Here is a 13678-nt window from a genome sequence, read left to right on the forward strand (position 1 = left end):
TCTATTAATTCCTAAATAACAAACAGTGCTCTGCTGGCTCTCCCACTTCCTTATTAAGTTATCTACTAACAATCAATTATCTCTTGCTTCTGGTTTCTATTTGCAATATGATTAACTCTGTGAAGGATCCTACATTTATGTTTTTAAAACAATTAACTTTTTTGAGTTATGACTATCACAGTAGAGTTTATAAAAAACTAGTGGCTTAAAATATTTAATGTACTGACAAACTAGATCAAATATTTTTCCATATAATTCCATCTACCTGCCTTCAAGACGAGATACCTCTGCCTGCAGATGTTCTTCACTGGTCTGTGGAAAATCCAACAGTGAAAAAACATTCTCTAGGTTCATCTGGCCTTTAGGGGAAGAAACCTTTTCTTGAAGGCTGACCTCCAGTGACCTATGCAAAAACACAGGATCATTCCAGAAGGCCTTTGCATACAAGCAAGAGACAACTTGGATAATTATAATACCCACATTCTGATGGTTAAACCTCAGTCTAGATTTTGGACTTTCATTGGACTCTAATATTCCTAAGATACACATGTACAATGCACTACTTAAAATCCTGATAGGCTAATAGATCAGGAAGTTTCAAAAAGTTAGTAGTTTATTCACTTCTTCTTAGTCGCTAGGCTTAATGTTTCTGAAGGGATCAAAACCAAGTAAATAAAAAGACATCTTTTTAAATCAACATCTGTTTTCTTTTTTCCAAAAAATCCTTCTATCCTCAAAAAGTTGGAAAGGAACAGAGTTCTCTACTTGGAAAAATTACTTTTAAAAAATTGTATTTAAGCAAAGAAAATTAATAATCCCAGTACAGGCGTCTAAAAACTTTCTAGAATTATGTACCTAGACTAGTTTTTGGAATAAAAATGGGAATGTAAAATTTGGCCTTCACACTGAGGTTCTTATAAAAGAGGAATTATCTTAGTTGCTTCAGACCACATGTAATCTTTTAGCCATTCTACATCAAACTAAAGGTGACCACAAGGACCAGCTGGACAAACAATGAATCATAGAAGTCCGTTCTAGTTGGGAACCATCATCGCCTTTTATTTATTTGCCCCTCAAAAAACTGGAGGACTAATTCACTGGTTCAAATATCATAAGCCCACAGTCTTTCATCTATAATTATTTGCTACAGTTTCCTTCTTCCATCATTCCCAGCTGCATAATAAGATTCTAATTTCTATCCTTCATTCCCATTATTGTCTCCCATACTGAGAAAAAGAAAGAAAAATTTGTAGTTCAGAGTACCTCAAACTCTTCTATATTTTCTACTTCGTTAGATGTGTTATGTTACAAGAACTAGGTATAGTCTCAAAGCACACACATAGGAACTAATCTCCCATTAGACCTTGTATCTCAAGAGCCCATTGTTTATTTTCACTAATAGCCAATCAAGGTTAGACCACATTCCAGCCACAGAGACAGTCTTAAGTTGAGAGATTCTTCCAAATACAACCAACCATTTTCAGCTACTTCCTGCTTCTACTTTAAAAACAAAGTCAATTCACTCCTTGTTGAAGCAAAATGCTAAATACTCCCCCCCACAACAATCTTTATAACTAGTTCTTATTAATAACTCATTTAAATGGAACTTTAGGAATTGGCAAAGCTCTTCCTTCACAACCACCCTAAGAGTAAGATAGTCCTATTTTGTAGATGACCAAAACTGAGGCTCAATAAAGTTAAGTGACTTATGCAAGATTCTTCAGCTAGCAAGTGTTAAAATCAAGACTTCAAGTCCAGCTCTTTCCATTACACCACTCTCTGCAAAATTGGATTATTCAGTTATTGGCTTCTATAAAACAGAAGCCAAACTGACCTTGTTCCTTGGCTCAGGAGAGCAAGAACAGTTTCCTGATGCTTCTAATGCAAGTGCTCTTCCCTAGGCTGGGTTTCATCAGTCCCTATCTTCCAGGTGCCCTCCAGGGATCACCTGCAACACACTTACTCATCTATTAAGGATAATCCTTCAGGTGCTATAAAAGAGAACCTACCATCAACAAATAATGAATCACTTGGATAAAAAAGTATACCTGATGAGATCTGTAGAATGTAAGTTTTTGGATACATTTGTAAATTTATTCTGTAATTTCTCCTTCTGAATCATTGAACCATTGATGAAATCCTCTTGAGATCGGACAGTTACTTCCAACTCCTTCTTTTCTTCTTGTAGAACCTACAGAAAGAATATTACTATTAATTATACCAGAAAAGTTACTTAACTATATATATTCTTTGACCCAAATATAACACAGGGTATATTACCCAAGGAAGTCAAAGACAAAGGGAATATATCCTTTCCCTTTGTCTTTGACTTCTTTGTGTATGTGTATGTGTATGTGTATGTGTATGTGTATGTGTATGTGTATGTGTACATATATATATATACACACACACGTATATATATATATGTATATATATATATAAATTAATTCAGTTAATTAAGAAGAATAATTTATGTGATGACAACAGTATAAAGGAAAATCCCACTCAAAAATACTTCAGAACTCTCATCAATACAGTGATCAACTCTGAGTTCAGAGGATTAACACTGAAGCATGACTCTTCATGTCAGAGAGATGGTAGATTAAAGTGCAGAACAAGGCACTCATTGCTAGACAAAGCTAGTGTGATAATCTGTTTTGCTTAACACTTATCACAAAGGAGAGTTCTGTTGGGGGAGTAGAGAGAAGAAAGGTAGTCCCTGAGAGGTGAAAACAATGTTGAAAAAACCCTCAATAAAACATGTAAAAACTGATATTATTTAAGCTGTCTTAAGTGATCATAAGATCTAGATGGTTTTATGTCTCATGCAAAAAAGAAAGGAAAAAAAGCTACATGCAGAAGTATACAGTTAAATATTTACCAACATCTCTCAAGGGGAAAAAATGTATGCATGACACACTTTAGGTTTAATCTGAATTATTAACATTTTCACCATCGATTTCTTAAGTCTAGACAAAAAAACAAAACAATAAATCAATTCCTGATTTGTAGCATTTGCCAATTTCCAAAGGATGAATGCTTAAAATTTAACAACTGGCTCTTGTGAACCAAGGATACAGTATACCCCTGGCTACATCCATATATAATAGGCAGAGATTCAGTCAGTCTATCAGCAATAGGATGGGAGAAGAAAAAGTTTTAGGAAATAAAATATGACTTCTTTTTCCTCTAATTACGACAAAAAAAGTTGTTATTGTTCAACTACAGTAATTATTACTCAGACCTGTAACAGATTTTCAGAGTGCCTCAGTTCTTCTTCAAGTCGTTGTTGTTCCTTCAGGATGGTCATGTTGGTTCCAACCAATTCATTTACCCTCATGTTGAGACGCTCTATTTCCAATTCATTGGCACATATGGTATCATTGGCCCTCTCTAGCTTACTGGTTAAGTGCTGAATTTCAGACTGACTGGAAATCTCCACAGATTCTAGTTTCTGTTTCCGATTGGTGAGCTGAGCCTAGAAAGATGGGACTAGTGATGAGTTAAAATGAAACAGTCAAAACCAGAAATTAATAAGTAAGACTAGTATGAAGCTAGCCCCACACTCTGGCAAACAGGTTGCTCTTCTTGCCAAGGCCAACCCCTGTGATTTCATCCTCTCCCATCTTCTCCAGCAAATTGTCCCAACTATTAGCCCTCTTTTCTCTACTATCTAATCTTCATTTTCTGGTTCATCTCCTGTTGCCTGTAAATATGTCCCAATTTCCCCTGTCCTTTAACCTCACTGGATTATTTTTCCATCTTCTCTGCTACTATTGTCGTTTTCCACACTTCCTCAGACAAATTTCTTGAAAAAGCTTTCTACACTCAGTTTCCACTCCCTCTTTTCTATCTTCTGAATCTCTGCTGACTTACAACCTCACTCAACTCAAACTACTCTCCAATTTACCAAAAATGTCTTAATTGTCTATTCAACTAATTCAATGAACTTTTTTTTTTAAAGTGCCTTTTATGTATCAAGCATTCTTGCCAAGTCTAATGGCCCTTCCTTAATCCTCATTCTTTTCCTTGTGAAGAGTTTTTGGTAGTTCATTATTTGTGTCATGGCTACCAGTTGTGGGTTATTTCTAATAGTCCAAGTCTTTATCCTGAGGCTTCTTCTCTTTCCTTTCCCCTATCTCCCACTTGGTGACTTCTTCAGCTCCTTTAGGTTCAATTATTATAACTATAAAGATGACTCCCAGAGCTATTCTAGCCCTCCTCTTTCTCCCAAGTTCCAGTTCTGCATCATCAATTGCCTTCCAGATACTTCCACCTGGATATCCCACAAGCATTTCAAATACTAGTCCAAAATAGAACTCATTCGCTTTCTCCCCAAAAATACCCTCCTTTGAACTTCTCTATTGAGCTAAAAATATCATCCTCTCAGTCACCAAGGTACACAACCTCTATCGTCCTTGACTCTTCACACTGCCTTCACCCCAAATGAAAGACAATCAGTTGTCAAATCTTGTCACTTCTCTCTCCACATTATCTCTCATATATGCCTCTTCCTCTTTATTCATACAATCATCACTCTAATTCAGGCCATCAGCACTTCTTGTTAGCATTACAGTGATGGTCTTTTAATTGGTCTCACTACTTCAAATTTCTCCATAGTCCAATACATTTTCCTAAAGTGCAGATTTGAACATGTTACCCTATGCCCAACTAAATAATTCCAGTAGCTCTCCATTCCCTCTAGAGTAAAATATAAACTTCACTTAGCCTTTAAAGATCTTCTAAAGGAGGCCCTATCTTACATTTTCAGCACTCTCATATCTTATTCCTCCCTATATATTTTGTATTCTTACTGTTCTTCACCTATATTCCATTTCTCATTTCCATGTCTTGAATGCTCTTCCTCTTCACCTCCATCTCTTGGAATCCCTGGTGTTCTTCAAACTCATCTCATAAGCCTTTTCTGCTCTCCTCCCCCGCTCACCTCTGTCTTCCTCAACAAGGCTACACTATATCTGATATGCATAGATGATACTGATGTACACTGATACGTGGCACATGTGCACACACACACACACACACACATACTATCACGTCTCCCTCACTAGAATGTAAACCCTGTGGGGGAAAAACACTTTTACTTTTTTTTTTTTAATCTCTAGCACATGGCACTGAGTTCTAGTGCCTAATGCAAGGGCACTTAGCCCAGAGACCATGAACTTTTGAAAAATTATTTTGATAACCATATTCACCATAATTGTTTCCTTTTTATTGTACATTATTCATTTTAAAACATTCTGAGAAAGAATATGTGGGTTTGAACATATTAAAATCCAGCTATGAGATACTGTTTCAATTCTTGCAGTTTATAGGCTACTTTTCTAGAAATAATACAGAGGGAGGGTGAGTATTTAATATAAAGGTTTTGAGTCATTCTAATCAAACACAGAACACCTCTTTACTAAGTTCACTGACATAGTGCTAAGGGCTTTGGTAGTGAAACACTTGAGAAGTTGAACTAAATATCAAGATGGTTTCATCCATGTAATTCATTTAAAATAACTAACTATACAAGAAGTCACATGTCATGGAGACACAGTAAAGTAGACTAGGAAGTGCTGCACTTAGTCTGGAAGACCTGAGCTCAGATCTTACTACTGACTCTTACTATATGACCCTGGACAAATCATCTGACCTCTATGTGCTTCAGGCAACTCCCTAGGTCTCATGTATTATGGAATAGATGGGTTTCAAAATATAAGTTCCAAAAACAGAGTTTCATCACAGTGAAGAAATAATGAATCCTTTGGAAATTTAGGTTTCATACTACCATAGTAGCATTTAAATTAACTCTATGCAAACACATTATTTCTCTGGATTAAATTGATTGACTTACTAAGCTATATAGGTTTTAGTTCTTGAAGATTTTATTGAATTATAAGCTCCTTATAGGTGAGGACTGTTTCTTAAAGCCCTATGTTTGCTAGCATTTTCCCCCTAAGGCACAGATCAGGCTCCCAGAAACTTGGCATAAAAAGGATGAATTAAACATTCTTGATAATATGTGAAACTGTCATTCATCCATCAATATGGCCTCTACTAATTTGCTTTATCTTCTTGATTTATCTTGATGATTCCTCAATATAATTTCTGTTCTTTGACACTGTAAGTTGCTCAAATCTATTTTCTTTTTTGTTCCTGACTGACTACCCAAATGCATCTTCAAACAATCTCCATAAGATATGGTTTTAAGATGCCTCACCCACCTGTCAACCCAGCAGTCCCAATTAAATATGGTGCCTAGAACTGAACACACAACCCCAAATGTGATCTGAATAGAAAAGTACAGTGAAACTATTTCTTCCTTCATTCTGGACACCAGACATCCAGTCACAGTATACTTTGAGACTTTTTAGTTAGCTACTCCACACTGTTGACTCATATCGAACTCTAGTCAACTATTATCTAGACACAACTCTTTATCTAGTCAAATTTCTACTATTATGAATTTGAAGTTTTTTTTTCTACCTAAGGCAAAGTTTTATGCTTATCCTTATTAAGTTTCATCTTTTTAAAATTCTGACTGTTATTCCAGATAGCATAAACCTTTTTTTTTTTTTTTTTTTTTAAATTAAGGCCTTACCTGCTGTCTTAGAATTAATACTATTGGTTTGAAAGGAGAAAATCAGCAAGGTCAAGGCAATGGGGTCAAGTGATCTGCCCAAAAGTTTGAGGCCAGATTTGAACTTAGGACCTCCCATCTCTAGGTCTGGCTTTCTCTCCACTGAATGATCTGGCTACCCGGACATATACTCTTAGGATTAAGTTACTAACACACTGATTTGACAAAAATGCTTAGTCCTATTTTCTTTTATTAGCACATTTAAAAAATGAGAATGACATATAGAACTTTCAGTTCACTTTAAAAACTACACATCTACTACTGACTTAGCAGAAATCAGAAATCTTATCTGCTGTCTGGACAGCATGTGTGATATGTCTCTAGAAAAGGGATTATTTTTAAAAATAGCTTTCTAACAGTACAGCAGTCAGAAGAGACATTGACTTAAATGAAGAGGAAAAAAGAAAAGTAAATCACAAGATGAGAGAAAAAGAGACAAAAGCTAAAGACTAAGGAGCTAAAAGCAGCAGAGGGGGTAAGAGGGAGAATATCAGAGCAAGGTAATTTTTGTGGTTCTTTGTTTTGTGTAGTCCCAAATGCAGCAAAGATGTGAAAGCAAGGTCATCGAAGCACTATGACACAAGGAACAAGGACTTCCCTTAAGAGATTCCCAGTATAAATCAATGGCACTTGCCAGCATCAATGCTTCATAAAATCTCCATCAGTGTCAGTTCCAATTCCATCAATATAAACTATCTCTTTGCAGGAGTTTCTACTCAGCAATAGCTTCAAGAACCATTAACAGTAAAATCTCAGCAAGAATCTGTCAGTGTCTATTCTGATAAGAGTCAATATGAACTTCAACTATATTGTAGTCACTTCATTAATGCTATTATGCTAACAATATAATGCAAAATAGTCACAATTATCAAATCTTAATGGAAGGTTGTGATTTGAGTAAGAGGCTTTTAAACTTCCAGAATTCTGTAAAGAATTTAGAATTTGTTCTTGAATGGTTAGTAATTATTTGTCAGCTAAGTATTTAAAAAATGTATGTTCTAAACTCTTTAATGTTCCAATTTTAGGAGCTAAAGATTTGGTTTTGTGCTAATGGTCTTGATTTTTTTATTTTTCCTTCAATTTTTCCTAGATATTCACTGTGTAGTATTTGCATCCTTCTTATTCCCTTCCCTACTACCACTGAGTTCAATAATCCAAACTGAACCTGCATTTTGGAACTGTTATCAATTTGAATGGCAATTGTTTCATTTTAATCACAGGCAAAATGCCTGACATGAAATAAATGCTTAATAAATACTTGTGGATCAATTTTTATTGATTCAGGAAAAGATTCAATAATTTAAAAAGCAAAATATATACATATGCACAACTCTCAATTAACCATGCTAATTAGAAAATCAATATTTTAAAATTGTTCACATATTTATGTTTGACTCAGAAAGTGTTTGAGTAACTAGATTTGAATATAAGTAGAAAAAAGGCTCCTTTTCCCATATTCTTCATAAATATCCAATTTCATGAGAAATAGTAAATATAAAGAGGCAGCTATGATTTTCAGCAATTACTGAGTCTGGAGTCAGGAAGCCCTCAGTTCAAATCCACAGCCTCACATATTTCCTAGCTGTGTGACCTTGGGCAAGTCATTTTACATTGGAATACCTAGAAGGTAGTCAACTGGCTCAGTGGACAGAATGCTGGGCTTGGAGACAGGAAGACTTACATTCAAATGTGTCCCCAAATACTTCCTAACTGTGGACAAGTCACTTAACCTCTGATCGCCTGCTAAGAACATGCACTGGATCCCCTGGAAAAGGAAGTAGCAAACGATGGCGATGTCCTTGCAAAGAATATGGATAGCTATGATCCATGGGCTCATGAAGAGTTAGTTGAACAACTGAACAAAAGCAATAGTGAAAATAAAAAGATACAACTAATTGCTCAGCATTTATTATTGGACAGTGGTCCAGCTCCCTATTCTGGAGGATTCAGCTGAATAACGCTAAGGCAAATGCCCCTAATACATAAGGAGTCTGCTGGTTCTATCTCAGTATTACAATATTATATTTTTTAAAACTGGAAGGGAAGTAAGGAGGAAAAATGCATTGGAGAGAAGCCAAAGAGGAGAAAGAGGCTGCATCACTGTCCTTTAGAGTCCACTTCTAAACTGCTATTTTTTTGTTCCATAGCTTTAGTACCCATGATGCTGTAGATCTCTAATTCTCAGAGGTTCACTCTCCACTTCAACCACAATACCTTAAAATATTAAGGTGTCCTGATTCATATCCTTTTCATGAGGAAAGGTACAGAAACATGAGTGGATTTTTTTTTGCACTATCTAATTTGACTTTTTGCTTTAAAAATTAAGGTTTTATGAAATTTTCTCTCACAAAAACTAGCATGGGTCAACCATGGTTTTTGCATCCTTCTTTATTATACTTTCTGAATTTGTATCATCTGCTGGATGAAATTTAGTCTGTGACTTTAATAAACAATGCCTCTGTATTTTATATAAATCCTAGAATGTTTTTACTGTTCAAGAATAATTAAATGAGGTCTTCTTATCCAAATGGTATTCACAACCTCACTGCTACCTTTGCCCACTAAAGATGAAGAGTGTGAACTGTGTTTTAACCACTTCAGCTATGCAAACAGCAGCTTATAGATGAAACTCCCTCAAATTTGCTAGATTTAAATTTCCAAAAGGAGCCTATAATACTAGGCTTTCTCCTCTCCACTATATAAAACCTAACTACTTGCTTGTAATAAAGAAGAAATAAAGTAAAAAAGCTGACTCATCCTATCCTCCATTTCCCATTCTAGTAACTCAAAAAAACTAAGAGGTATAAAAGGAGAAAGGCTGACACTCTTATATCCACCACATAAATATAACTATCCAAAGAAGAAAAAGAGAAGGCATTATGGCATATAGGTATGTACTAACTGAATTAAATTGACCCAAATGTTTATATTTCTTTTTAAATGTTTTAACTCTACCTGAATAATATCTGACTGTTCGGCCAAAGCTTTCCTTTGTGCTTCCAGAGATGCCACCTGTTGCTGATAAATCAATCGCTGTTTCTCCCACTCTAGTGATTTCTGACGGAAGTCCTGCAAAGGCAACCAGGACAGCTGACTTATAAATGCATCCTCTATTGTCACTACTTCCAACTTTCACTCTTACTCTAATTATCACCCCCCACCCCCATCCCTGACAGAGGTGGGCCTTTCTCCACAGCAGGGATGCCATTATTCAGTCATCCAATGTATTATACAGTAATTCTCATCTCCTCATATACTGTGCCTCTAGATTTCTGTCTTTCCGAATTTAACACACTACTGCTGAAGTGTGTAATGTAGGGATGTTGAATACTATTTGGTTCATGTCTAGTTTTATAAATTTGCTGCCACCTAAGGGTTAATAGTCATAATTTTCTAATTTTCAAAGAAAAAAATTGTCCAAATAAAATTTAGTAATTCTATTTTGAAACTATAGTTATCAGCTATTTGTGACTCAAATATTTAAAAATTCATGGAAAATGAGAATTCGACAGTAACAAAAATGCCATGAAGCCAGCCAGCATCTGGTGGTTATAATTATGTGAGCATTGAATCACAAAACAAATTCACCTAAAAACCATATGTCCTTATATCCTCACTAAATTTTCTCCAAGTTTCCTCAAGTCTGAAAATCTCATCTACTCCATTAATCATGTCTTTACGTAACAATTTATAGATGTTAGAAAAGTGAAGAGTAAAAATTTCAGGCAGTAGTGATGAATTCCTTACCATCTGTACAAGAGATATTTTAGAAACTGCCAAAGTTAGGAGAATCTGTAAGTTGCAGTAATAAGATGAAGGAATAAGAGAGCCACCAAGGAGTAGAGATCCAGGTAAGCACAAATATCAACAATGCTATGAAACATCTTTCTCCACCTTTTACATTCTTACCAGCTAGTAAAGCTACAGAAAGCTGGGTGACCCAAAATAATCTCCCACTGGCAAAATGGTGCAAGAATGCTTTTGAGCTTCGAAATTTTAGACTCGCAAAATTTTACACCGTAAGAGCTTGAAGAAGCCCACCAAGTCCATCTTCCTCATTTTAAAAAGAAAGATCCAAGTCACTTATAATAATAGCAGCTTACAATTACATATCTTTTCCCTCACTTGTAAAGTGCTTTCAGAAACTGTCATTTATTTGATCCTCACAAAAATCTTATGAAGTAGATTTTTGTACAACTGCTATTATTCTCACTCTGCAGATAAGGAAAGAGACTCAGGAGACAAAATGACATGGCCAGGCCCTGGGGCTCTATCCACCTCAGGTCCTTTATGCCCTCATCCTTCTCCTCTTCCTACTTGTACAGCATTGCTGACAAGCCAAACAGTAGTCAAATAGAGACTAGAACCCAGGTTTTCTCATTCTCAGAGCAGTTATTATTGCCTTCTGTAAAAAGTTCCTCATCCTAGAAAGAAGTTTCTCTGAAATATAATCTCTAGTAAGCACTAAAATTCTTGGGGCATTAGGAAAGGAAAAATAAATTGAAAAATCAGAGATCAACCTGAGGTCCATAAGATAGCTAAACTAAAGGAAATGAAAAGGGAAACTGAGACTCTGTGATCCTTACCAAGTTTTGTATAACAGTCCAATTGCTATCTGCCTCAGTTTCCCCATTTGTAAAAGGGGAATAATAATGGCACTTACCTCTCTTAGGATTGTTATAAAGATAAAATGAGTATTTCTAAAGTATCATATAAATACTACTACTATTATTATTATTATCATCATCATCATCTTCCCTTCACCATATCTTCATATTAATTCTTTACTTCTTTTCTTCCCAATTTTAATTTTCAAACTATTTCTTTGTGCAAAGCACAATTCTAGGTGCTGGGGATATAAAAGGATTGAATAAAAGATATGCTTCTCCACCTTAGAGTTTAGAAATCTAATGGGTGAAAGGAGGCATGCCACATATATCACTATAAAACAAAATAGTACATAAGTATATAAGACAGGTGAGAATTATGGTACTGAGGATAGTTGGTAGGGAGAAACAATTAGTGACTGAGAAGAGAGTGTAAATCCAGGATTAGGAGGAGAAAAGCTTTTTTTTTTTTTTTTTAAACCCTTACCTTCCGTCTTGGAGTCAATACAGTATATTGGCTTCAAGGCAGAAGAGTGGTAAGGGCTACGCACTGAGGGTTAAGTGACTTGCCCAGAGTCACAAAGCTAGGAGGTGTCTGAGGCCAGATTTGAACCTAGGACCTCCCATCTCTAGGACTAGCTCTCAATCCACTGAGCTACCCAGCTGCCCCCAGAAAAGCTTTTGAAGATAAGGTAATGTTAGATTGCCAAAGGCTTTGAATTCCAGACTAAGAAGCCTGAATTACTGAAGTTTGAGATATATATATGTGCGTGTATATATAAAGTTTTGAATTTTATATATATATAAATTTGAGTTTTATATATATATTTGAGTTATATATATAAAATATATTTGAAGATTAAATTGTTAGCAATGTGATGAATGGATCAGCATTTGGAAGACTGGTGAGGAAGCTATTACAACAGTCCAGGTAGAGAGTAAATGAAAAAGTCCAATCTTAATATTACCATGTTTTCCTTCCCTACATGTAGCCTCACCCCTAAAAAGCTCTCAGGGCTTTAAGAAAATACACTTAAAAAAAGTTTAAAAGCAATTATTTGGCCATCTTGATGATTATAAGGTCTATGTTCAAAAAGTATTTTTCTAAAAATAAACTTTAAAAAAGATAAAGGCAATGTGAAAAATAGCTCTTCTTCCACAAAAGAAGCTTTAACAGGCAAAAACAATAATGTATAGATATTAATTATAGACTGCATTCTATTAAATTGGTACAGTTACTTCTTGACCGAAAAGGAACCATAATATGATAGAAGGTGCTCTGAATTTTCTCACGTGTAAAGACCACTGATGGTAAAAAGAGCTTATTCAGGAAATACATCCCCTTCCCAAATTATTATCCTGTAAGAAGATTGACAATTACTATGAACAAAATCATCATACCTCTATTTTGCCATTTAACCTCTCCATTTCGGCTGAGTCCTCCCTATGATTTTTGATGCCACCTCTGGACTCTTTTATCTGCTTTTTCTGAAGCTTTTCATAGCCTTTCTTTAGTTTCGTTAGCTGTGAAGACAGTCAATTTCACCTCTTATTAAATGTCTAATTATTTAAACTAAATCTAAGAATTTAAAAGTGATACCAGAGGAACATACTGAATATGTCAACATACGTAGACAATTATATCAAAAGTGGATCAGACAGTTAACACCACCATTAAAAGAAGTGTTGACAAGATGTAATAAATGAAAAGGGTTTCTTTTATTAAATAAAGGAATACAAGGTATAAAAGAAAAATAATTTTACACTGCTGTTAAAATTTTTAAAAAATCTACCAAGAAAATTAAAATTGATTTTCTGCCCAATAGGAAGTACCAAATAACTGAGTAAGAGAGGGGGTGAGGATAAGGGTTTTTAGCCCTACCTTTCACAAAAAAACAGATCTTTGTTAAAAAAGGAGAAACTAGATTACTTTGAAAAGTTCCCATAAGTAAGAAATAAATAAGTCAAGTAAATTAATGAAAATGTACTTTACTTCTTCCTGAAGTTTCTTCAATTCTTGTTTGTATTCTACAGCCATTTCTTGCTTGGTTTTATCCAGCTCTTCCATCTGCTGATGCAACATCCCAACCTAAAGAAAAAGATGGGTGGGGTTTTTAATATTTAAAAAAATAAATTTCCAATAATGTTAATTATTGAGATCAGAGCCAAGAGAGAGAGAATTTGTATCCACAGTAAAACAATCACAAACTTCAAGAATTTTACTTCTAGGGCAGCTCCCATTCATATTTGATTAACTACAATAACATTTGGTTATCTAATTTCCCCACATACAAAATATTAGGAAGTAAAGATAACAAGAGGCCACCATTAGCCTAACAATAAGAGAGAAGGAAGGAAGGAAGGAAGGAAGGAAGGAAGGAAGGAAGGAAGGAAGGAAGGAAGGAAGGAAGGAAGGAAGGAAGGAAGG

At 35.2% G+C, this 13678-nt stretch overlaps 1 protein-coding gene across 2 annotated transcripts in view; it reads right to left on the bottom strand.

Moving 5' to 3' along the window:
* CEP63 (centrosomal protein 63) overlaps positions 1-13678 on the bottom strand; it is a 47136-nt gene that overhangs the window by 18792 nt on the left and 14666 nt on the right. The window contains exons 3-8 of one of the 2 annotated variants that reach the window (XM_044669996.1): positions 13244-13339; positions 12652-12774; positions 9599-9712; positions 3245-3478; positions 2049-2191; positions 266-403 (exon numbers count right to left, since the gene is read on the bottom strand). In XM_044669996.1, the coding sequence (XP_044525931.1) occupies positions 266-403; positions 2049-2191; positions 3245-3478; positions 9599-9712; positions 12652-12774; positions 13244-13339 (848 nt within the window). The remainder of the gene's footprint in view (positions 1-265; positions 404-2048; positions 2192-3244; positions 3479-9598; positions 9713-12651; positions 12775-13243; positions 13340-13678) is intronic. The other variant, XM_044669997.1, reaches the window with a different exon arrangement.

The sequence above is a fragment of the Gracilinanus agilis genome, chromosome 3 (genome assembly GCF_016433145.1).
Source record: "Gracilinanus agilis isolate LMUSP501 chromosome 3, AgileGrace, whole genome shotgun sequence".
NCBI lineage: Eukaryota > Metazoa > Chordata > Mammalia > Didelphimorphia > Didelphidae > Gracilinanus > Gracilinanus agilis.